At 40.3% G+C, this 27556-nt stretch overlaps 1 protein-coding gene and 1 long non-coding RNA gene across 2 annotated transcripts in view; one reads left to right on the top strand and one right to left on the bottom strand.

Annotated features, from left to right (window-relative positions):
• LOC147011562 (immunoglobulin superfamily member 10-like) overlaps positions 1–27556 on the top strand; it is a 127879-nt gene that overhangs the window by 4215 nt on the left and 96108 nt on the right. Inside the window, exons 3-4 of the mRNA XM_085857035.1 lie at positions 8223–8504; positions 14879–14881. Coding sequence (XP_085713161.1) covers positions 8223–8504; positions 14879–14881 — 285 coding nt within the window. The remainder of the gene's footprint in view (positions 1–8222; positions 8505–14878; positions 14882–27556) is intronic.
• LOC147011563 (uncharacterized) lies at positions 251–23149 on the bottom strand. The gene is made up of 3 exons (XR_015051690.1): positions 23110–23149; positions 563–796; positions 251–431 (listed from the first exon to the last, which is right to left on the bottom strand). It is a non-coding gene; the product is annotated as an uncharacterized LOC147011563 (long non-coding RNA).

The following is a 27556-nucleotide window of genomic DNA, read 5'->3' as shown; positions in this document are numbered from 1 at the left end:
TTTCGCAAAAGTTTTTATGAGTTTTAGCCTTACTTTCTAAAATGCCTGCAAGATGTATCGTAGCAGGATGCAGCAATACAACCAAAGACGGTGTAAGCCTTCATGTATTCCCGAAAGATGATAATCGTTGGAGAATATGGACATCTAAAGTGAAGCTGACGAGGGGAAACTGGAAAGGCCCCAGCGACACGAGTGTCATTTGCAGCGCCCATGCCCACCCAAGATAAAAAAATAATGACGACAATAAATGTCCATTTGGATATCTGATTTAATGCCCACTTCAGGCTTCCTCAAATCCCCGATACTCCGCAGAAGGAAAAGTTTGTCTGATCTTCATAACGGCACAGGAAGGTAGTGGGACCCTCACAGACTTTCCGAGATACCCCCAGCACCATCTAGCAAGTTGTCTGTACGCAATGTGTCTGTTTTTCCTGCACAAGAGAAGGGGGGAAAAGTAAAGCAAGCCATGAAGACAATGAACATGTACATGTACCTTCTGTTTATCCCTACCAGATGTACCTTTTCATACACGAAAATACATTAAAATTGTACTCAAACTCACTCATTATCAGTGGCACCTTGTCTGGCTTGCCATCCATATTGTTAATGGTACTGATAATAAGCAGTTTCCAGTACCCATCTATCAAGGCACACGCTGTGAATCCCAGAGTGGTGTGTGATGCAGTGTATGCTCTCCTCGTGCTCATCCATCTTTGTGACAATCTGCTCTATTTCTTTGCAGCATACAGATTCCTTTACTGTAGGCATTGTAGAGCAGCCTTCTATACAGGAACACCTGTAAATATAATTAGAAAACACTACTACTATCTGATATTTCTTTTTCAAAGGTAACATCATGCCCCCCCCTCCCCCAATAACTGCAACGCAAAAAAAAAATGTTTATGCAACCCCTCATCCCTCACACACAGAGACAAGAAATTCTGCTTCTGAGCCGTGTATGCACAACAATCACGAGGAAATTATTTATCCCTTTACTACCTTGTCGTAGTCGTGTACAAATCCAATACATGTATGCACAATAAAGGGCTATACCATGTACACAAAATATAAAATGTGACTGTTGAACCTTTCCATTTAAAAAGAAACTTACAGGGACATACAAGTGAAATACTAAACATTAATATTACATCACTTCAAGGCGCAAGGAGGTAATTTTAAAATCAAACAATGTGAAAAACCTGCACCCACATTTTGCAGCTTATTGAATTGTTTGTTGAAACAGCCTGCTGGGACAGGTACGATTCCACAAACATGCAAAGCAGGTATGGCTGCACTCGACATACATGGGTTTATTCTAAAGTGAAGGTACTGCTTCCATTGGCTTGCTATTCATTAACATTTAGCCAAAATGCTGTAATAAATGAACAGGGAAAAATATGTTGGCACAACTACGAAAGACAAATTTATCTGTCGTATTACACGGCCTCATATGCTCGGGACTCTAACGCATTGACTTATACATTGTGTGCATGCTAATACAAGTTACTAGTTAACTCGAGATCTCTAGAGTCTAGACTAGTCCGATAAATCCGTCGTCCGTCCGACTAGGCCGATAAATCCGTCGTCCGTCCGACTAGTCCGATAAATCCGTCGTCCGTCCGACTAGGCCGATAAATCCGTCGTCCGTCCGACTAGGCCGATAAATCCGTCGTCCGTCCGACTTGGCCGATAAATCCGTCGTCCGTTCGACTAGTCCGATAAATCCGTCGTCCGTCCGACTAGTTCGATAAATCCGTCATCCGTCCGACTAGGCCAATAAATCCGTCGTCCGTCCGACTAGGCCGATAAATCCGTCGTCCGTCCGACTAGGCCGATAAATCCGTCGTCCGTCCGACTAGGCCGATAAATCCGTCGTCCGTCCGACTTGGCCGATAAATCCGTCATCCGTCTGACTAGGCCGATAAATCCGTCGTCCGTCCGACTAGGCAAATAAATCCGTCATCCGTCCCACTAGGCTGATAAATCCGTCGTCCGACTAGTCCGATAAAGCCGTCATCTGTCCGACTAGTCCGATAAATCCGTCATCCGTCCGACTAGCCCGATAAATCCGTCATCCGTCCGACTAGGCCGATAAATCTGTCGTCCGTCCGACTCGGCCGATAAATCCATCGTCCGTTCGACTAGTCGGAAAAATCCGTCGTCCGTCCGACTAGTCCGATAAATCCGTCATCCGTCCGACTAGGCCGATAAATCCGTCGTCCGTCCGACTAGGCCGATAAATCCGTCGTCCGTCCAACTAGGCCGATAAAGCCGTCATCCGTCCGACAAGTCCGATAAATCTGTCATCTGTCCGACTAGTCCGATAAATCCGTCATCTGTCCGACTAGGCCGATAAATCCGTCGTCCGTCCGACTAGGCCGATAAATCCGTCGTCCGTCCGACTCGGCCGATAAATCCATCGTCCGTTCGACTAGGACGATAAATCCGTCGTCCGTCCGACTCGGCCGATAAATCCGTCGTCCATCCGACTCGGCCGATAAATCCGTCGTCCGTCCGACTCGGCCGATAAATCCGTCGTCCGTCCGACTAGGCCGATAAATCCGTCATCCGTCCGACTAGTCCGATAAATCCGTCATCCGTCCAACTAGTCCGATAAATCCATCGTCCGTTCGACTAGGACGATAAATCCGTCGTCCGTCCGACTCGGCCGATAAATCCGTCGTCCGTCCGACTCGGCCGATAAATCCGTTGTCCGTCCGACTAGGCTGATAAATCCGTCATCCGTCCGACTAGTCCGATAAATCCGTCATCCGTCCAACTAGTCCGATAAATCCGTCATCCATCTGACTAGGCCGATAAATCCATTGTCTGTCCGACTAGGCCGATAAATCCGTCGTCCGTCCGACTTGGCCGATAAATCCGTCGTCCGTTCGACTAGTCCGATAAATCCGTCGTCCGTCCGACTCGTCCGATAAATCCGTCATCCGTCCGACTAGGCCAATAAATCCGTCGTCTGTCCGACTAGGCCGATAAATCCGTCGTCCGTCCGACTAGGCCGATAAATCCGTCGTCCGTCCGACTAGGCCGATAAATCCGTCGTCCGTCCGACTTGGCCGATAAATCCGTCGTCCGTTCGACTAGTCCGATAAATCCGTCGTCCGTCCGACTAGGCCAATAAATCTGTCGTCCGTCCCACTAGGCCGATAAATCTGTCGTCCGTCCGACTCGGCCGATAAATCCATTGTCCGTTCGACTAGTTGGAAAAATCCGTCGTCCGTCCGACTAGTCCGATAAATCCGTCATCCGTCCGACTAGGCCGATAAATCCGTCGTCCGTCCGACTAGGCCGATAAATCCGTCGTCCGTCCAACTAGGCCGATAAATCCGTCATCCGTCCGACAAGTCCGATAAATCTGTCATCTGTCCGACTAGTCCGATAAATCCGTCATCTGTCCGACTAGGCCGATAAATCCGTCGTCCGTCCGACTTGGCCGATAAATCCGTCGTCCGTCCGACTCGGCCGATAAATCCATCGTCCGTTCGACTAGGCCGATAAATCCGTCGTCCGTCCGACTCGGCCGATAAATCCGTCGTCCGTCCGACTCGGCCGATAAATCCGTCGTCCGTCCGACTAGGCCGATAAATCCGTCATCCGTCCGACTAGTCCGATAAATCCATCATCCGTCCGACTAGTCCGATAAATCCGTCGTCCTTCCGACTAGTCCGATAAATCCGTCATCCGTCTGACTAGGCCGATAAATCCGTCGTCCGTCCGACTCGACCGATAAATCCGTCGTCCGTCCGACTCGGCCGATAAATCCGTCGTCCGTCCGACTAGGCCGATAAATCCGTCGTCCGTCCGACTAGGCCGATAAATCCGTCATCCGTCCGACTAGTCCGATAAATCCGTCGTCCATCTGACTAGGCCGATAAATCCATTGTCCGTCCGACTAGGCCGATAAATCCGTCGTCCGTCTGACTCGGCCGATAAATCCGTCGTCCGTTCGACTAGTCCGATAAATCCGTCGTCCGTCCGACTAGTCCGATAAATCCGTCATCCGTCCGACTAGGCCGATAAATCCGTCGTCCGTCCGACTAGGCTGATAAATCCGTCGTCCGTCCGACTCGGCCGATAAATCCGTCGTCCGTTCGACTAGTCCGATAAATCCGTCGTCCGTCCGACTAGGCCGATAAATCCGTCATCCGTCCGACTAGTCCGATAAATCCGTCATCTGTCCGACTAGTCCGATAAATCCGTCATCCGTCCGACTAGGCCGATAAATCCGTCGTCCGTCCGACTAGGCCGATAAATCCGTCGTCCGTCCGACTAGGCCGATAAATCCGTCGTCCGTCCGACTCGGCCGATAAATCCGTCGTCCGTTCGACTAGGCCGATAAATCCGTCGTCCGTCCGACTCGGCCGATAAATCCGTCGTCCGTCCTACTCGGCCGATAAATCCGTCGTCCGTCCGACTCGGCCGATAAATCTGACGTGCTGTAGCTTTTATTTATTATTCTCTTTTCTTCATTGTTTTCTACTGGCGCTACATGACGACAGTAGGAATAAAATAAATATCAATGCAACAGAATGTCAGATTTATCGGACTACTCAAGACAATTGTGCTGCAAGGTGTGTTCTGCACACAAGTTTTCATCGTATCCGGACAGCGAGATTGCTTCGTTTTATGCGCGGAGAGATACGGCCGATGACATGCGCCAGCCTTGTGTGATTAATTCGCCGTGGAGAAACATGTCCGCTGCTCTGATCACGTCACCTCACTAAAATATTTCTGATATCGAGCAGTATCCAAGTCGAATTTACATTATTGAATTACGAATAGGATTTAGTGTAACCAGTTGTTATTTCCGAGTCTTCCTTCGATGGCCTCGCGATCATCATGAACGCCGGGAATTTAATTACCATTTTCCTCTGCTTGTCCTGCTTCGGGCTCGAACTGGTAAGGCCGTATTTCATTTCCAGCTGCCTGAACTTCACCTCCCGCGACTACGTTATCCCACAATTCTCCATGTGATTCAGACCAAAATCCTTCATTTCTCTCACACTCACTGTCGCTACCAGCCAAATGAAAGTTCATGCCATCCATTATTCAAAACCAAATGTTTGATTTTTTTAAAGCAGAAATGAACGAAGCGTTTGAGTCGACCAATCAAACGTGGAAACACACAGGAAGCCCATAGAATCACGTAGACCACCAACCCGAGTAATGTACGTGCAGCTTTTGTCGTACTGTAGTTGACGTCATTTGGGTTACGCCCCTTTCAGGAGAATTTTTAGGGGCATTCCGGAAGAGGTTTGTTTTTTTTATTTTACATTTGACAGAATGAGTATTGTGAAAAAAACATTGTCACATCTGAAATCACGATGAAAAACTCCTTAAGGACATATATATATATATATATATATATATATATATATATATATATATATATATATATATATATATATATATATATATATATATATATATATATATATATATATATATATATATATATATATATATATATATATATATATATATATATATATATATATATATATATATATATATATATATATATATATATATATATATATATATATATGTATATATGTATATATATATATATATATATATATATATATATATATATATGTATGTATATATGTATATATATGTATATATATATATATATATATATATATATATATATATATATATGTATATATTTATATATATATATATATATATATATATATATATATATATATAAATATATATATATATATGTATATATTTATATATATATATATATATATATATACATATATACATATATATATATATATATATATATATATATATATATATATATATATATAAATATATACATATATATATATATATATATATATATATAAATATATACATATATATATATATATATATATATATATATATATATATATATATATATATATATATATTTATATATATATATATATATATATATATATATATATATATATATATATATATATATATATGTATATATTTATGTATATATATATATATATATATATATATATATATATATATATATATGTATGTATATGTGTATATATATATATATATATATATGTATATTTATATATATATATATATATATATGTATATATGTATATATATATATATAAATACATATATATATATATATATATACATAGATATATATATATATATATGTATATATGTATATATATATATATATATATATATATATATATATATATATATATATATATATATATGTATATATTTATATATATATATATATATATATATATATATATATATATATGTATATATTTATATATATATATATATATATATATATATATATGTATATATTTATATATATATATATATATATATATATATATATATATATATATATATATATATATGTATATATGTATATATATATATATATATATATATATGTATATATATATGTATATATATATATATATATATATATATATATATATATATATATATATATATATATATATATGTATATATATATATATATATATATATATATATATATGTATATATATATATATGTATATATATATATATATGTATATATATATGTATATATATATATATATATATATATATATATATATATATATATATATATATATATATATATATATATATATATATATATGTATATATATGTATATATATATATATATATATATATATATATATATATATATATATATATATATATATATATATATATATATATATATATATATATATACATAAAATTTCAGTACTTTTTGGTGTCATGGGACCTTTAAAATCATTATTTCATTTAAATTGAAGTATATACCTGAACAGTCCGTGGAGTAACGTGTTATATGAGCTCGAGTTTATAAAACTTTCCATTATCATTCGTCATATTTTTACAAGTTCGTAGTTCCTGCCCTCATCTCCCACCTTTTTCCATAAAATAAAATCTTTGCCTTTCCTTGGGGAATTGCTGAATAAAAAACAACAAAATATAACATTTTCTGACAACTGCGATGAACGATAATTAATAGTACCTGTTACCTTGTGACCTAATTTTATACAGTGTGTGAGAGGCATTCAAAACGTTTTGCACGTTGGTGTAAAGAAACAAGATAAGTTTTTCCCATCATTACCTCCGCCCTCGAAGGTGAAGGAGGTTTGTTTTCAACCCTCACTGTCTGTCTGTCTGTTTGTTCAAGTGCAGGATATCTTAAAAAGTTGTGAACATATCCGGATGAAATTTTGTGGACAGATTCAGTGTGTGACACGGACGAACTGATTAGCTTTTAGTGAAGATCCGGATCAAGATCCGGCTACTAGAATTTTTTAAGTGATTCTTCACCATTGAGAGATAGGGGAAAAAACTATAAATAGCACAATATCTCAAAAAGTTGTGGATGGATTCGGATGAAACTTGGTGGACACGTTGGATGTGTGACCACGATGAATTGATTTGAATTTGGTGAAGGTCCGAATCCGGATCTGGATACGAATCCGCAACTGGATACGATATGAAAAGTCTATCTTTCAATATGTTTGAAAGGAATATTACAGCGTTCGTCATCCACAGATGGTAATACAAACATTAAACTTGAACAGCACTCGGTAGAGCGCATACCTCTACCAGGCTGAACAGTTTACGTTTTATATCCCACTGAAAGGTTGGATCTGGATTTGGACCGGAACCAAAATCGAATTGACTTGTTATTGTCACCTAACCAACTCATTTAACTAGTTTTGTCAAAACTCGTCAACAACTTTTTGAGATATCATGCTCTATATCGTTTTTTGCCTCCTATCGCTCAATTGCAAAGAATCACATTGAAAATTCTAGTATCCTGATCTTCACCGAATTCAAATCACTTCATCCTTCTCACACACCCAACCTCTCTACCAGATTTCGTCCAAATCCATCCACAACTTTTTGAGGTATCCTGTTCAGAGACAGGCAGGGATGAAAACAACCTCCATCCACCTTCGATGATGGAGGTTATTAGATGTTATTATAAGTACATTTGCATTTTTCAGTAACACATATAAAATGTGCAATGGGCACGTTAAAAGTATGCGAATTGCAAAAAAAGTTTTGAATCTCACCCAATTGCTTTCAGGTAGTATGTTGAACCAAATTACAAGGATGTCATCGTGAATGTAACTATGCGGTTCCACAGTGCGTCCAAAGATCCTGCGTGTCTGGAAGGAGTTCATGAAATCAAGCAACTCATGGAGGCTGTTTTGCAAGGTGGAGGCCAAACCAGAACCAAACATCACGTGGTGGAACCCAAAGGGACTGCTCGTCCATCTGAGTGAGATACCAGTCAGTTCAAATGAGCAAAATGAACTCCACAAGATCATCGGAAGTTATAACCTCACAGAAGAAGAACCAGCTGGGAACTACAGCTGCCTGGTGGAGAACCAGCATGGCGTGGCACAAGAGCATGTGATGTTCAAAGGTTCAGTGAACCATGTACCTGGTATACTGATGGCTGTAGTTGGGTGGTCCATTGTCCTGAGCCTCGCTCTAATTTTTGCACTTGTCCTCGGATTTTGCATTTACAGGAAAAAACTTGAAGGTGAAGCATTAATATTTACTCATTTTTATTCAGTTGCATTTTAGGATATTTTGTAATCCGTTTGCTCGTGTAGTTGCCATTCAGATTTGTCTCGTACAGATGTTTGCATTTTTCATGTCTTTCACACATTGCAAACATTATATATACATATATATTCGTTGCTGCATCAAATTCATTGCAATATATTTTGTCTGACTTGATCTTTCTCAGGAAATGTCAGAGACACTGGTTTGCCTACAAATCCTTACCATAACGTGAGTGGGACTTGTTTGCTTGGTCAATCATTGTAAATACAATTCATACTTCATTCACTTTTTCTAAGTCTATTTTCTCATTTTTGTTGTCATCCAAAAATTCGGCAATTCTGGGGGTATGTATGTCTGAATCATATAGCATCAAAAACGTCTTGACCGATCTCCACCAAACTTTGCAGACATACTTGGGGGAACTTATGGGCACAAAATAATTGCCTTTCCCCACCCCCACTTCCTCGTGAAGGTGGGTGGGGAGACGACTTGCGATTTTCACCTGTACATACGCAATCGTGCAAGTGGTTTAATCACTGGCTCCTGTTATACGTTGGGGTACATTGACGCCATATGAAGCCTGATGTTGGCTTAGTGGTGAGTGTGGCTGATTTGGGTCTTAGGGTCCTGAGTTTGAGTCCTATTATCCCGTGAATTAACACCAGGTGGTGTTGAATCAGCCTGTCATCCTTCTCAGGTTGGTGAAATGTGTACCAGCTTGCTGGGATAATTGAGCCATTTGAGTATCCTGTGCAGGATTGTGACCTGTCCAGGATTGTGTCCAACAGCTCAGGAGACTGCATTGGCAGCAATGATGCTCTGTACAGAGTATGGTCCCAATGGATGGATTGACACCGTATATCCCTCCTGGAAAGTGTGTATTTCTTGTGTTTTTATCACCCGCCGCGTGGCAGAAGGGGGATATTGTTGTCACCCCGGTCGTCCGTCCGTCCGGCTGGCTGGCTGGGCGTCAATATTTATAGCTGTGAGTGCGATAACTCATAAACTGTTCGCCATATCGATTTGAAATTTGGGTCACACATGTACCACCTGAAAAGGAAGAAAGCTATTGATTTTGGGCGTGGCCAGATCCAAGATGGCCGACTGGGGCGGCCATCTTGAAAAAAGTGTTTCTTTTCAATGGCAAGGGATTCCCCATCTCTGATGGGTATATTTCATTATCCCCCGCCGCGTGGCGGAAGGGGGATATTGTTGTCACCCGGGTCGTCTGTCCGTTTGTCTGGCTGTCCATACGTCCGTCCGCCCGTCCGTCCGGCTGGCTGGCTGGGCGTCAACATTTATTGCTGTGAGTGTGATAACTCATAAACTGTTTGCCATATCGATTTGAAATTTGGGTCACACATGTACCACCTGAAAAGGAAGAACCTTATTGAATTTGGGCATGGCCGGATCCAAGATGGCCAACTGGGGCGGCCATCTTGAAAAAAATGTTTTTTTTTTCAATGGCAGGGGATTCCCCATCTCTGATTATCCCCCGCCGCGTGGCGGAAGGGGCATATTGTTGTCACCCGGGTCGTCCGTCCGTCCGTCCGGGCGTCAACATTTATAGCTGTGAGTGCGATAACTCATAAACTGTTCGCCATATCGATTTGAAATTTGGGTCACACGTGTACCACCTGAAAAGGAAGAACCCTATTGATTTTGGGCGTGGCCGGATCCAATATGGCCGACTGGGGCGGCCATCTTGAAAAAAATGTTTTTTTTTTTCAATGGCAGGGGATTCCTCATCTCTGATGGGTATGTTTCAATTATCTATCATAATTTTAAGTGTGAAAAGACTTAGTTTTGCTTCACTTCTCTCCCAAAACTTATGTCACCCAACTCCCAATCCCTTTTTTATTTTTTTTCCCCCTTTCTTCTCCTTTTTATCCAGCAGGAAGAGGAAGAAGAGGAGGTTGATAATGTTTATCCAGCAAGAAGAGGAGGAGGTTGAGATTACGTACGCCACTATTCTGGTCCATTCAAACAAGGTCTTCACTTCTCAACGTTCTGAACACTCACCAGACAAGTCCATTTATGGTTTATGCCATAATTAAAACATAATGCAAAGAAAACGTTTAATGTCACGTCTCCAGGTGACCTGCAAACAAAGTTCAGCAAACCATTTCGGATTTGTCGTTGTTACCGTCGATTGTTTTCGACTCTGTTTTATTTTTCTTTCTTATTTGTATTTTGTGCTCATCGTTACGTCTTTCCATGCCTGTTTGGTTATTTTGTTTTTGGCTCCAAGTCTTCCTATATTTTGTTATCTACCCTTCTGTTAGTGTGTCTTGTCCCCCAACTTTTTCCACTGTTCTCTTTGTTTTGTTCTGTTCTGTTCTGTTCTGTGATGTAGCTCCTCCACAAGCCTCAACTCTGTATAGAAAAAAGGAAATTAATCAATCTGTCACAAAAGTAAACTTTAATTCCCATAACTAAGTTGTCTTCACCACCTATAATACCCCACCCTCTTCCACCAATGACATTATCTTGCTTCCACACTTCAACGAGCACTCCCCAATACCTTGATTATGCTTCCCTTAATGAAATGTTTTTTCACTTCCTAAATAACCTCGAAATCTCTTATTCCACATTCCACCCATGCCTGATACATTTACCCTCCACAATCATCCTCAGATATTCCTCTCTTCACTATTATAATGTGTTACACCCAACCCTCAACTCCTGAGTCTCTGGCATTAATGGGTTTTGGCCAGGCTTCTTTGATTTCCAACGCAAGGTATCCTTATCATATATCAGTACATCTTGTATCTGGTGGAAGGTTTTCAACAAAGGTGTTGATCCAACTCCATTATTTGTCCCCCCCCCCCTCTTCTCTCAATTGCGGAGCTGTCTACCTAAGGCTGTTGCTTCCATGCTTCCAAGCTTTAACGTCTGCTTCCCGCTCCCTCAGGGTCGCTGCCATTTCTACCTCTGAGTTTTTCGACGTCCACTGTGACTCTGTCTCCCTTTCACCCGCACCTTCTCTCCACCTCATGTGCTGCATGCATCCAAGTGTTCTTGTCTGCCAATTTCTAATTCAACCCATTAATTCTATACTAGCATAACCCGCACTCTGCGCGACATGTTGGGGTGGGTGTGTTTGAGAAAGGAACTGATGCAGAGTATCAGTAGTAATTTTACTTTAATGCAGTAAGTGGAATACGATTTCACTGTTTCAAAACCATTTTATTTACTTTTTTGTACCATGCACCTCATATGGTCTTTGAGATAATGTAAGCCGAATATCACGTTACTCGAGCGCAGAACAAAGTCGAAGATAGCGCGACACGAAACCACAAACTCGGAAATAATATACAAGATGTTGACCCTTTGCCCTTTATTATGTAGTTCTCCCAAGAATTTTAACACCTGGATGAAAAAACATACTTTTTTCCTGAAGAGGTTTTGTTTTCACAACTTTTTGCTGGTCTATTTGTCTGTGAGCAGGATATCTCAATAAGTTACGGATGGATTTGGATGAAACTTGATGGACAGGTTGGGTGTCTGATAAGAACGAATTGATTAGATTTTGTTGGAGATCTGGGTCCAGAACTGGAAGTAGAATTTTTAAAGTGATTCCTCACCATTGAGAGATAGGACCAAAAACGACATACTGTAATCTCGAGCACGATCTCTCAAAAAGTTGGGTATGTGACAATAACAAGCCGATTAGATTTTGGTTCGATCCAGATCCAGCCTATCAGTGGGATACAAAACGTAAACTGTTCATCCTGGCAGAGACATGTGCTTGACTTAGTGCCCTTATAGTTATGTTTATTCATGTTTTCACAAGCATATTTATATTGCCAAGAAGGTGGCATCACTGTTTGCTCGTAACATCATCCCACTCAGTTTGTTAACACCATTAACTTCAAGAATCATGGAATTTGTACACGCATGCACATATTTTGTTGTTCATCAATCTTTTGGTGAGGAAAAATATACGTGATTTAAAGTATGTTGGATTGTAGCCTTTTCATTTGTGTGGAGATGTAATTCAAAACAATCAAACACACATTGTTTTTCATGATCTAATTATAAGGAATCATTCATTATATTAAATATTCATGCAAATTAAATCTGTGAGTATTGAAGCAATTAATTTAAAGACTAAAATTCAGTCGTTTTGAGGAACATCCAATATTTTGTGGGATATGACAAACCAAACATGAACCAGATATGGAGGCAAAAATAACAAAATATGACAATATGCGACTATCAAATTGATGTATGAATGTTCATGAGGCCTTTCACGCATGCGCTGTGTGTGCATTTTTAGCAACTCACTTCTGCTCACACTTTTAACCTGCCAGTGCAAGAGAGAAATCTGAAATTCAAATCGTCTTTTAAACATAAATTTTCAGCATTTAAACGAAAGAGTGGCAATTTCAAAATGGTGAACCATAATGTTCTGTTCCTCGATACAAATCAGACTCAAGAAAATAGAATGATATAAAAGAAATATCCATGGATGAGACTGAGAGGTGTTGATTTCCTATAATTTATTGTAAATAGAAGTCAGTGACCACAGCGAATGGATATGGATAGACATATATATATATATATATATATATATATATATATATATATATATATATATATACATATACATATACATAGATTCTTCTTCTTTCGGCTGCTCCCGTGAGGGGTCGCCACAGTGGATCATACGTCTCCATTTTGCTCTATCCTCCACATCTTCCATTGACACTCCAACCACCTGCATGTTCGCCCTCACCGCATCCATGAACCTCTTCTTTGGCCTTCCTCTTCTCCTCCTACCTGGCGGCTCCGTCCTCAGCATCCTTCTCCCGATATATATATATATATATATATATATATATATATATATATATATATATATATATATATATATATATATATATATATATATATATATATATATATATATATATATATATATATATCTGCAAAAGTAAGTATACAGTAATGAAAAAGAAAACGAGCACACAAAACATATTTTATTGATTAATTATACAAGCATATCAATAATAACATACCAATAATAAACATATTAATCCCTCAAATGTTCAAATTAAATGAATTCTAGTATTAAATGAATCCTAGCACCACTATTATAATATTGGTAATACTGGTATAATCCTTACTGTATACCTACTTTTGCAGCCCCCTGTATATACATGTAAATATATGTATATATATATATATATATATATATATATATATATATATATATATATATATATATATATATATATATATATATATATATATATATATATATATACATATATATCGGGTGTCCCTAAAAAAAGGACATCATTTCGGAGTCTAATAACATAGCTAATTCTCGCTCAAATGATCTCAAATTTTAACAAAATGTGTAAAAACTAAGTTGAATGTTTAATTCGTATCTCAATGAGAATCTACTTGGAAGATTGATTCGGTGGGCCAGTGATAATGACAATGTGCTGTTGAAATGGTCACCACGTTCACCTTATTTGACGCCTTGTGATTTTTTTGCATGGGGCTATCTGAAAGGATTGGTCTATATCCCCCCTCTTCCTACAAGCCAAGAGGAGCTTCAGCAGAGATTCACTGAGGCGCTGGAGAATGTTACACAAGACATGCTACACAAGAGAATGTTACACAAGACATGCTACACAAGAGAATGTAAGAAAAACTTGTACAGTGTGTTTGGCAGGAGCTGGACCACCAACTTGACGTGTGTCGTGTCACAGGCGGTGCGCATATTGAACATTTGTGAAGTTTTGAGAAAACGGTTATAAAATCTACATCCCTCTGAATCTCTTGTCCGAATTTTGACAAATACATCTTTTATTGTTCAACATGAAGCCGATTTACTTTCGTTTGCCTGGAACATGTAGTTACTTCGATATTCAAGTTTCAAATGATGTCATTTTTGAAGGACACCCTGTATATACATATATATATATATATATATATATATATATATATATATATATATATATATATATATATATATATAAATATACATATATATATATATATATATATATATATATATATATATATATATATATATATATATATACAAACATATATATACATGTGTAAATATATACATACATATATATATATATATATATATATATATATATATATATATATATATATATATATATATATATATATATATATATATATTGTCGCGAATTCGCGCCCGCCGGCGTGCGAATGGCCACATAACTGGAATCGCAGCACGTCGCCCACCGGACGGCCAATTCTGCCGTGACCCTCTCGGACTAACGCCGGGAGCTAGTCACGGGTGGGCCTTTCGGCCTCACCACAATCGTGCCAATCGCCCCCCCGCGTGGGATCGGGTTGTTCGCCAAACTCGACCTACCTAAGTACCCACGCGGAGGGTAGACCAGGTGATCGCACCTCGCCGCAGGTCGACTCCGGACACGGGCCACTTAAGCGACCCGTTCCGCACTATCGGGATAACCGAGCGGTGTTATCGTCAGCCTCGACGGTTCCGATTAATTATCTGGCGTATTAAGCCCACTACCAACCCTTTACGTGAAGCAAGATGGAGATTCAATTAAAGAAAAGACGAAGCGAAACGGGAAAACAGTTCAACATAATGCACATTTATTCCACGGCACGCGGAGAGCACACATATACAATTAAACAGAATGCACATATATCAAATGCTCCAAAAGAAACACAACAATGCAGATCTACTACCGACTACGCGAGCACACGGCAACACTTAAACAGTTTTACTTTACAGATGGCGCCAACAACACATTTACTCAAAAGCAAAAGAAAAGGGCCACCCTCAAAGACAAGGGGGCAGACAGGGCCTGTGGGCCAATATTTGCGCGGGATCTGAAAGAGCGGTCAGGTCCGCGAGACCGGGTGGATCCTACCAGTGTCTTTGTGATGAGCCGCCAATGTGGTGGCGCGGCGGTGCCCCGACTCCGCGCTCCTTCGCGGGTTTCGTTGGCACTGCTTGGAGTGGGGTGGGAATGGGGCCCCCTTTTTGCACTATCTCAGTGCGGGGGGGGGAAGGGGGGGAATTGTTGATGCTCTGGGGAAAGAGGATAGCTGGCTTGCTTGGGTCCCGCAACGAGTGATTCCACTGCGAGCTCGTCACCGACCGCCGTCTTCCTTGCCTCGGACCCGAGATATTCGGTCTCTTCCCCCATTCTCCTCAGCCTACTGCAGCAAACCACCTGTACGCCCTCGCCTCCCGACTCACTCCCCGCTCCTCCAAGGCTGACTCTGCGCTCAAACCGACTCGACCGCGCTCCAGGCTTCCTCTCTCTGCAGCTCCTCGACAGACTCCGAACCCTGACAGACTGCTTCAATTCGCCCTGCGCTCGGCGCTTTATATGCCGGCAGGAGAACCCATATGCAAATGTCTGGATCAGAACGAGCTTGGGGGTGGAGCCACGCTTGCCCATTGGACGGAGGAAAAGGGGGCATGAATCTCCCCTGATCCTAGAATTTGCATATCTTGATTCTACTCCGACGCGCCTGGAGGCGGGGCCAAACCGCCCTGCGCTTGCTGATTGGACGGATCAGAAGTGGGCGTGTATCATTCCTGATCCAACTTCTCCTCGGAAAGGCCGCATTTTGCACTCACGGTTCGGCGCGCGTCCCATACGAGGCCAGGACAGCCTGACGCTCGGTGCCCACAAGTGGTGCAGGAATGGCCGCAGAAGGAGAGGTGAAGGTGGTGGTGGGTTTAAGGTGCTGGTTTATGGCCATGGTGCCGTTTAGAATGGCGATGATGCAATGTTTGCGTGAGCGAGTTGTGAAGGTAAAGATCTTTGATGTTGGCGTTGTTGTTGTTGTGAAGCGGCGTTGTGGTTGGTGGTTGTTGTGTGATGGCGGTTGAGACATGGTTGGTTCAAAATAAAGATAGAACAGAAAAATGTCTATCTCAAAGGGTCGCAGCCCGAATGAATCACATTTATTCCCTCTAAACAACGGGTTTGGGGCTAACTTCACATGCACTTACAGAAATATCTCACCTACGGGACCTGAATGGTGGTTTGCGAATTTCCTCAACCGCAACAATATATATATATATATATATATATATATATATATATATATATATATATATATATATATATATATATATATATATACATACATACTAGTAAAGGTGCCCGTCTTTGATGGGCGTCACTGTCAACATATGGTAAAAGACAGATAGCATGAATGTATTTTAAACAATATATTATATCATTTTTATCCATTGATTATCACTTCGATGACATTACCACGTAGTTTAGTGACGACACAACGTGTACCATTCGTGAGTTCCGGAGGATCCATAGAGCACATTAAAATTACAGAGCACCCTACTTTAAAGTGATCCAAAAGGCCGGATCAGTTTCGTCTACATATTCATATCTTGTAGATTTTAGCTGGTCAGAAAGTCATGGTTTTGTGAAGAAACTACGGCACATGGAAAGTACATATTAATCAGGTATGAACTCAACTGTTTTCTCCCCAAATGGAGCGTGATTCTATGAGCCGCTCATCTTAGTGGTCCTCTAAAAAATGGGAAACATTTTTATTTCTTTTTTGTGCAATAATTCCTCCCATTTTGCAAATGGAGAACATGAACTGTTTAACTACCATAATCATCAAAACAAATTTTGAGGGGCCTCTCAAGGAAGAAAATAATATCATTACTATATATGTCAAAGCTTGTTTCATTTCATGCAGTAACAAAAATCTGATGGTGGAACAAATAAAGGGACGTGCCGAAATATATATATACATATATATATATATATATATATATATATATATATATATATATATATATATATATATATATATATATATATATATATATATACAGTATGTATCAAGCTACACTGTGTATACACACACTGTATCAAACCCCCTAACTTGACAAGGCATCAGAGCACAAATCGAGGTGCAGTGCTTACTGCACCACTTGCCAGCAACAAGTGTCACCTGCCACATGAACACAATGTCTCTGCCCTGCTGATCACCAGTAAGGTCGTTTGCAGCCAGGAATATTAAATTCAACCAAAGAAGCACACTGACACTATGACACAATGCTGACATCATATACATAAATTATGTCAGCACATCACCTGCAAACGAGGATGCATCCGTATGGCACTGAAACCTTTGCAGGCATAATTTGTGTACATGATGTCAGCGTAGTGTCATCAGGTCAGTGTGGTTCACCAAACAAAAGTAAGAATCTAATTATTTTTTTTACATCAAAAGGTCAAAGGCATAAAATTTTCTATTTTCATCAGATTAACATGAACTTTGAACAGGGCTTGCATATTGGGTCACTGAAGCCTATTGCTTTTAGGTCAAAAGGTCAAGGTCACCTAAATTCGTCAATTTCGTTTTTTTATGTACATGACGTCATGTTTCCAAGCCTGAAGAAGAAGTCGTCTGAATTCAAAGTGGACGTGGACGCAGGCTTTGCATTTTCAGTTGCTTCCAAGTTTTTATTTGTCCACAAAAGTTTGCACAAGCTGTGAATCACCACATCATCTCACATTCCCATGTTATTGCACTGGTTATAATATTATATTCATGCATATTATTATCATTCTAACTGCTTTATTAGTTGTTAAAATAATTTATTTCCATCAAGAATTCTCACTTTAAAAAAAATTTATAGCAAGAATAAAGAACAAGGAAATACATGTCTATGGCACACAGTCAAAGTGTAAGAGTTGGCAAGCTATAATTATCGTTATAATTTTTTATGTGGCCGATTATAATTGGCACACTGAACAAACTAGATTTTCCTGTTCAAATCAGCTCCAGTCGAATGTTCGCAGTTAAGTCAGGAAAGTAGAAAGAAAGGATGTCGTTGAGGCTTTCTTTATTCGCACTTCTCGCACTCACCGACAGGTCGCACACAGTCAAAGAAGAACAAATGAATGAACAAAAAAACAGGAGGAATTAGAAGGGCACCCGCAGAGTGGTGCATCCCTCCGCCAACCTGATTCGTTTACGTTTTGCATCCCACTGATAAGCCGGATCTGGATTCGGAGCTGAACTGAAATTGAATCGGCTTGTTATTGTCACCTAATCAACTCATCCACCAAGTTTAGTCAACAACTTTTTGAGATATCGTGCTATATATCATTTTTAGCCCGATTACTCAATGGGGAAGTATCACTTAAAAAATTCTCGTAGCCGGATCCATATCCGGATCTTCACCAAAGTCTAATCAGTTCTTCCTCATCATACGCCCAACATGTCCACCAAATTTTATACGAATGCATCCGCAACTTTTTGTGAGCACCCCCTATAAAGAGGGTGAAATAGGGTTTTACCCCAAATATTGGTATTTTATTCAAAAATCGTCATCTCAGAAACCACCAGACAGATCCATACCAAACTTGCCACGAGGCATGGGGACCATGCCCAAACCTTAAGTTGTGCTCCTCATGGTCACATCTGCCCCAGAAAGCGGGCTCCTCCCCAAGTCCCTCATTTTCACTGAAACATCTCCACAACTACCTGAGTGATATGGATAAAATTTGGTGCAATGCATCAGGACTGTAAGGTCTCATGAGGTTGTGCTCCCCATCCGGATCCATCCATTTAAGGAGGATTGAAGGGGGGTTTTGCCCTAAATGTCAGTATTTCATTCAAAAATCTTCTTCTTGGAAACCGACAACCAGATCCAGACCGAACTGGCCATGTGGCATCGTGACCATGTCTGAGCCTTAAGTGTTGCTCCCCATGACCGTATCTCCTCTGGGAAAGGGGGACACAGCTTCCCTCCCCTCATCCCTCATATTCACTAAAACATATTTTCCTCACAAACTACACAACTGATATGGACCAAATTTTGTACGATACATTAGAAGAGTAACTTCTCATGGGGTTGTACTCCCCATCTGGATTCACCCCTATAAGAGGCTGAAAAGGGGGGTTTCTACTCAAATTCAGGTAATTTATTAAACAAGGACAAATGTGTCCAACAGCCGCGTCCTAAAGGTTTTGTCTTCACCAGAAGAAGAAGAAGAAGAAGAACAAGAACAAGAAAAAGAAGAAGAAGAAGAAGAAGAAGAAGAAGAAGAAGAAGAAGAAGAAGAAGAAGAAGAAGAAGAAGAAGAAGAAGAAGAAGAAGAAGAAGAACAACGCAGAGCTCTCTTAGAGCCAGCGTTCGCAACGCGACGCGGCTAAAAATTCATCACAGAAATTCGAAACATCAGCATATTGATCACAATAACAATAACAACAACAACTTCCGAGATTTCATCACATGCCTTGATGGAGCCAATAGCGAGATCCGTCATGGAGGCTCCTCGTTCATGATGAAAAATAGTGTATTTACGAAATTACAACACATTAAATGGAATAATCTTTAAATAGTAACGTGAACTTTTCGAAACTTTAAAGCAAATGTCCGAATATATTTAAAAGTTCATGATAGATGCTCTCAAAAGGAACCCTCAATGCGAGGATGTGTACAGGTGTTTAGTATTTAAGGAGATCCGGATCCTGTATATAAAAGAGCCGTGTCCTAAAGGTTTTGGAAGAAGAAGAAGAAGAAGAAGAAGAAGAAGAAGAAGAAGAAGAAGAAGAAGAAGAAGAAGAAGAAGAAGAAGAAGAAGAAGAAGAAGAAGAAGAAGAAGAAGAAGACGACGGTGCTCTCTTGGAGCCAGCGTTCGCTACGCGAGATGCGGCTAAAAATCTTCTCAGACATCGATGGCCAGAAGTCGTCCAAACTCTTCATGAAGCATAAGGACCATGCCATGAAGTTAAGTTGTGCTCCCCATGACTGTACCACTTCAGGAAGGGAGAGCCCTGGCCCCTAACCCCCAATCCATTATTTTCACTCCACCTTTTTGAAAAATAGCCGTCAGTCCCCCTCGGAACTATTTTATAATTGTAATGTGATTTTTCAGCTTTATGTCGCATTGTTATGTATAGCTTGAAAGTTGTAAAAGGCAGAAATAACAAAAAAAAAAATTAAAGCCCATGATGTCTGTCAATTTTATCCCCCCACTGGAAATTTTACAAATCACCCTGCCTGACCCATCCCCATCTTTGAGGGATGGGACATTCCCACACATTTTCCCACATGTAACCTGTTTGTCCACTTTTCCTGCCTATTTTACACACGTTCTTTGTCAATATACTCAGCGCGATCAGTTTCCTTGTCTTTCCGCTTCACCACAACCAAGGTTGGCTACTTTCCTTCCTTGTGCTGCTTGTATTTTCCATCTTTCCGCAATTCTCAATCCTCCACTGTGTGCTAACTCCCTCCGCTTGATAAACTTGTCTGCGTCACCCGTCGTCATTCAGCTTTCTGAGCTTTCATGAGCCTCGATCTCTGTAAATTGTAAGTCCAAAAATATAGGGAGTTGCAGATAAATATCAACAGTTAAGCTTATTGGAGAAAACAGCAACGGAAATCACTTTACCATCATAGACATGTTGGTGGTTTTATGTCTTCCACCACCTGCTTTATGGTCTCGCACACTCTTCCCTCTCCGTGCTTTGCCCCCCGCCCCCCCCCTCTGCCGTCCACCCAGATTTCCAGGTTTCTACAGGGTGCATTCAGTCAACAAGTAAATACACAACCCCCTTATAGTGAAACCCTCAAAATTCATATAATCTGCCCACCTCCACTCATTCATTCTTCTTTTTCCCCACCCTGTGGAACCAATTTCCACATCCTCTTCAATCTCATTCTTCTCTCCAGGTCTTCAAGACAGCAGCTCAGCACCATCTCAGATCGTATCCAATCCAAAACCATGATCTTTTCTACCCTCGTTAACCCACCCCAAGCCGTCCTCCTTCGAAATTTCCAGCTTCTCTTTCCTGAGAGTTTCTTTCTGTATCCATCTTGTCTACCCCATGCGTCCACCCCGACCCCTCATTCATCCTCCCCACACCCATCATTTGGCCAAGTACCCCTCTATTTTGTCCTTCAACCCCGCTGTTGGTGTTTCCCCCTTTCTATACTCTTGCCTTTGTTCTGTTGTGTCCTGATCCATTCAGTGCACCAGCTCCTCCACGAGCCTTGACCTTGTATACAAAGAAACGAATACGTTCTGCCCGGCCTCGAGTGTGTCCAACGAATAACGAAATCATTATACGAACTGAACAATGGATGTATGGTAAAGAAAAGCACAATGGTATGTTTTCTTAACAGGAAAACGAAAACAAACCCATCCATAAAATGATAATTGTGTATTAAAGGATTCATTTGAAATCTGTGGAATTACGGAACGAGTGTTATTTTGAGATAAGCAAGTGTTTATATTGAACGTTAATCTAAAATCAGATGAAATATTTAAACAAGAAATTTACTGTGCGCAAACATTCGAGTTCAGAAACCGGGCAAACAGGTGAGGATGTTACGATGAGTGGTGCTTCCTATGTATACCGATTGATGAGTTCGAGTTTAGGAAATCTCGAACTGTTAATGTTATGACATCACGTCTATGGAAAAAATGTCTGGATAAGAGAAGTGAGATATTTTGTGGTTTGAATCAGCTGAAAGTGCTCAATGCAGTTGGCGCTAATTTAGTGCTGGTGCGGAATTTTTTTGGTCCCAAATAGCGATTTCCATTTGGTTCTCATCCACAAAACAAGGCTCCCCTCCGCTGGCAAGACGTACCGAACGATGTTGATGCTTTACCTTCCCTTCGTTCTACTCTTTGGAAATATTTTTGCTGGTAAGTTATTTGATGATTCGTATATCCTTCAATATCTGCGTCTTTCAATCTTCCTTCTCCATTCTATAGCGGTTGGCAGGATAGCATAGAGGGATATGCACTCGTCTTTGAGCTGTCTAACCTACTGGTCGTTGGTGGTCGTTAAAGATCCCATTATGTCTTTCCAGAAAGGTAGACGGGTTGTTGCCGATACCCTTTCAAAATCTCAAATTATTGCCACCGCAAGTAAACGGTCAGGCCTAGCCAGCCAGTTCTTGAAAGACTTGGGTCAAAGACGTTTCCAGGCTGACTCGACAAGAAGGTGGGAATAATTGGGACCATTAACAAAGTAGTAGTAGTAGTAGTAGTAGTAGTAGTAGTAGTAGTAGTAGTAGTAGTAGTAGTAGTAGTAGTAGTAGTAGTAGTAGTAGTAGTAGTAGTAGTAGTAGTAGTAGCAGTTCTCAATCTCTATTCAGGGTGCAAAATGAGATTTTCTTTCCTGTCGAATCTACAAAAGTAATCGAGTTTTATTTTACAGCACAATTAAAATTTCACTTTCATGCAGAAAATCTTCCCAGCACAGCTATTAACTCAAGCAATGGTTGAGTTGATAACATGTTATACTTACCCCATGCAAGCAAAGCAAAAAGTGTGGTTAATCAAAAGGTTCACTTCTTTCTGTCCGTCCGTCTGTCCGTCCATCTGTCTGCAAACGTCAGTTTATGATTGAGCAAAAACTTGATTTCAATTGAATGTTATATTTTGAACAAGAATCGGAATACTAACCTGTAGTTTATCATTACTTTGGCTCTGAACTCATCCCGACTGTGCATGTGCAGAGGAGTGAGTTTTTTTATACTCTCATGTCTGCTTGTCAGTGAAACAAAATTGAAAATCATTCCAAACAGGAAACAAAGTTTTCAAGGACGTCATAAAGGACACAAACAACTAGCACGAAGAACTAATGTAACTTGTTAGATAGGGTGGTGTAATAGCCACTGCATCAATGGTGGTGTAATAGCCACTGCATCAATGGTGGTAAACCCAATAAAGTGGAAAGGAGTAAATACCCACTCCACACATAAGGGATGAACAAAAGTATCATCATAGTCATTTGTTTGCATCATTTGCAGGCTTTATTGTTGATTCCAGTGCCCTTATAGATTATGGTAGGAATTTTGAAATTTGCCACAGTTGAGACTCACAATGGCCTACTGTTTTCAAAATGTACCACCTGAACTGTAACATCCACAGATGGGACAACCGGATTAATGTCCCCTCGAAAAGGAAGAGCAGACATGGGAGGGAATCAAATGTAAACTTGCCAACTGAACGATGATCATGTTTTACCTTCTGAGCTACCTTGATAAATTAAGGAATGGTTTGATGTGCTCTGACTCATAGAGCTCCCAAATCAGGATTGCAAGACTCAGGGCTAACTACAGATGATTGTTTTTAATTCGGTTTGATAATGTCTACTTGGGTGAAACTCCTTCCATATTTTACGGAAATCCGTGTTTTTGTAACGACCCACATGTAGGTTCCTGTATGTTTGTCATCAGAAAGGCATGCCACGATTTTATGTAATTGTGGTGCTATTCTGAAATGCTGATTCGTTTCTAAAACCATTTCCCTCCAGATGGGGTGAAATGCTCATGCATTATGACCACGATTATGTGAATTGCCCCCATGGTAGTTTTTATTGTGAGTCATTATTGTAGAAGTTAGCCGGATACGAAAGCTTGCAAGCGCGTCACCGTGATTAGATTTTCGCCAGGCAGGAGACCGTGTGTGTCCGTCGGTGTTGAGTATCCGCTTTTCCTTGCCGGCAGATTCGTCATTACTGGTTGTCACGTTGAAATGGCATTTATATCCGTTTACATCATGAGAGTTAACATTCTATTTTGTTCTATTAATGGTGTAGTATTAATTTGTGATTGGAATGAAAATATAGAGAGATTAAGTTTACAGAAGAAGAAGGATATTGGAGAACGGGGTGGGGAAAAGGAAAAGGCGGGGTTACCTGATCGGAATGGAAGGCTGTGACGTTCATTCATCCCTCGTAGGTGATTTATAACAGCTGGAGAATACCGCTTAAATTAGTCCACATTAAAAAAATTACTCGTTAGTGTCCCCGCCAAACCTGAGAAATGTCCCCGACCTGGATTTTTTATTTTTAATTTTTATTTGTCAAAAAACCCTTAAAATAAAGTGTAAAAACTGTCAAAGACAACGTTTTCCTGCCTAAGAACAGTGTATAATCATGTTTGCGCTTTTAAACCCACCAACAAACATCCAGATGACGGCTCCTCTATCGGACAAAGGCGTACTCACCAATGCGTCTGTGCATTAACATTGACGCCATTAGTTTTCCGGTTGCTAATCCATCCATGCTGTGTTCAATGACAGATGGAGCGAATGGAAGCTTTCAAAGTAGGACACGCTTTTGTATAGACTGACAGTGGTATTTCTGATATGTTGTGTGGCCAAGGAATGCAGCAGTGGGCCAGTTAAAGATTGGTTTGGTTGTACGCCAGCCGTGGATATCACGCTTTTGGAACTGTATTGTTAATTTTGCAATGGCATGTACGACGGCGATTCTACTGACGATGACATGCGATGCACATTCTCATGTGCAAAGGTAGGGACAAGCAAGTCCATCAAGGACTTGACAAAGGTCTCCTTGAATTCATATGTGACTGATGTGGTGAAAAACCTTGGCTCCTTCATCATGTTTCTGATCGCTGATGAAGTGCGCGGTCACCGTGAGCATGGTGACACGGACTCTGATGACGATGGCAGTGCAAAGCCAAGTGTGTTCAGTGTGTTGATGGCCAACGCAATGCACGTTCAAAATTTATCACTTTAAATACATGTGTACAAGTTTAACTTTCACTTGAACAAAGATTTAAACAGCAATTTTCATGTTTTCTTCTTCAATTTCGAGCTTAAAAGTTTCTATGTTCTGTACCATCCTAACTTGCCTTCTGACCATGAATACCATAGATGTCTTCGTATTCCACTGCATGCCACCACTCCATTCATGAAATAAAATAAAAAAAAATTTAAATCTCCTTCCCTACCTGGAAAAATTGAAAGAGGTGGACGCTAAACAAGTAATTTTTTTACGTGGTCTTATCACCGAGACTGGACTCACTATTTCTCCTTCGGTAGAATTCTTCTTCAATCGTCTCACAAAAGGTCGAGGAGAACTGGCGTGCCATTGCCATTGCTATCTGTAGAGGTTTCCTTTTGCTTTTCATGTTATAATATGTAAATATTCTCGAGCTCGGCTTGATAGGGGGTTTTCCGTAACTGGGTGCGCGGACGTCTTTTCCTTTTACTTTAAAGATCCACCTGCTTGGCGTTTGGGGCATGAACGACCGTCATTGTTGGTGTCTATCAGATGCATTCCACTCCACAGAGGTCGTCTGTGCCTGGTGTTGTGCTGAAAAGGGCAACCGAATGGTGGAGTTTCGCTGGTAACAATTCTTCACCTGATATTGGCCCCTTCGTGTGACTCGTGTGTAAAGAACTCTTATTTACCTTTGTGGCCCCTTGCACGTCTCGCGTTACCTTATGCGAGTTGGTGAAGCTTGTCCGAAGAGTCCATAGCCAATTTCTCCTTGGATCCTTCATCAACATTCCTGCCTTTGGCCCTGCCAGGTTCCAGAGGGCTATTCAGCAAAGTACCTCGGTAACTTACCATTCCCTTGTGGTATTTTTACTCCTTTCAGACGTATTCCCATCACTTATACATTCACGACTCAGACCGCTAGCCAACGCTTAAGTAGTGCCCCCTGTTACTCATTTTGCCAACCTTGGAAGGATGATGGGCTGAGTCAACCCGCCTGGTGTTAATTCAACTGCAGGAGAGGGGTTGGAACTCAAGACCCTAAGATTTGAAGTCAGCCATCCAAACCGTTAAGCCAAGATCAGGCTCCAGCAAAGAATTTTCAGGTAAAATAAGAAAATTCTTCCCGAAATGTCATTGCATAGTTTTTTGCGACAATATGGACAGAATCGCCCCCAAAATGTATATTTTGACATCAATTTTTCAAAATTTTCCGCAGGAGCATATCCCCGTTTTCCATTTTTTCTTCTCGTTCTCGTATTTCTCGTTTTCCCCTTTTTAAAAAGTTCTGCCGTTTCACCCATGTATATAATAATGTAATTTATCAGTTGTTCAAGCAAAACTATATGACGACCATTATTAATATTGTTAAATATTTTCCCCATCGCAGATTATCAGCACCCAGACACGGACATCTGTACATCGACAAAGACAATGAAACTTTGTGTCCAACGGGAGGTGATCGGTTTGCGGGGCGAGGATGTGATCCTTCCCTGCCGTTTTATTCATAATGAAGGAAACAATATAAAAGAATTGAGTTTGGTTTGGTATAAACATGGTAAAAAGCTGATCTTCAACAGCTCCACGAATGATACACATAGGGGGTTCAAGGGGAGGATTCAAACCGTGGGAAACCCAAGTGATGGAGATGGTTCGGTGAGGATCAGATATCTGAAGATGGAGGACGAGGCAATGTACAAATGTCAGTTTGAGTTCGATCAGAGTGTCAAAGGAAGAAAATGTCATCGTACAAAATTCCAGGCAAAAAAAGATAATCGAACAAGGCTTAAAGTTGATGGTAAGTGTTTTTTGCTACAAATTTAACAATTTCAAGAATCATTTCCCTATTGCATGTTTCATTGAGCATAAAGTTTGCTTGCTCTTCTCATTTGCACAAACACTTTTCTCGTGATGCTGACATATTGGTGTAACACTCATGTATACTTGTACTAAGTCGTTCGTCTCTTCCTTCCAAATGTTCTTGTTCTGCATGTGATGTCTGTACAAGGCCTTCCGTGAGTCTAAGATCACTCCAAAGAAAAAAAGTTTTATTTCATATAAATTTGTGTAAAACGTTTACAGAAAAATCGGAGTAGCTTCTGAAAACGGGAATGGACAATCATTAAATAAAATATGAAAATCTCAATCACGTAATGTAACAAATCAGAAGCAAGTATTCAAAACGGGTGGAGAAATTTTCATGAACACCAAAAGAGTATTCCATGATTGTCCCATTTATAACTAGAAGGGCACTCGGTGGAGGGCATACCTTCGCTCTGTAATGCCTGATCCACAAGAACATATCGGGTCCAATACATTTTTGAAATCCCATGCTATATATCGTTTTTGAGCACTATCTCTCAATGGTGAAGAATCACT

Source organism: Eptatretus burgeri, chromosome 15, assembly GCF_056783735.1.
Source record: "Eptatretus burgeri isolate ZD-2024b chromosome 15, Ebu_testis_v1, whole genome shotgun sequence".
Taxonomy (NCBI): Eukaryota; Metazoa; Chordata; class Myxini; order Myxiniformes; family Myxinidae; genus Eptatretus; species Eptatretus burgeri.
The sequence above is the reverse complement of the archived record's forward strand: the minus strand, read 5'-3'. Positions and strand labels throughout refer to the sequence as shown.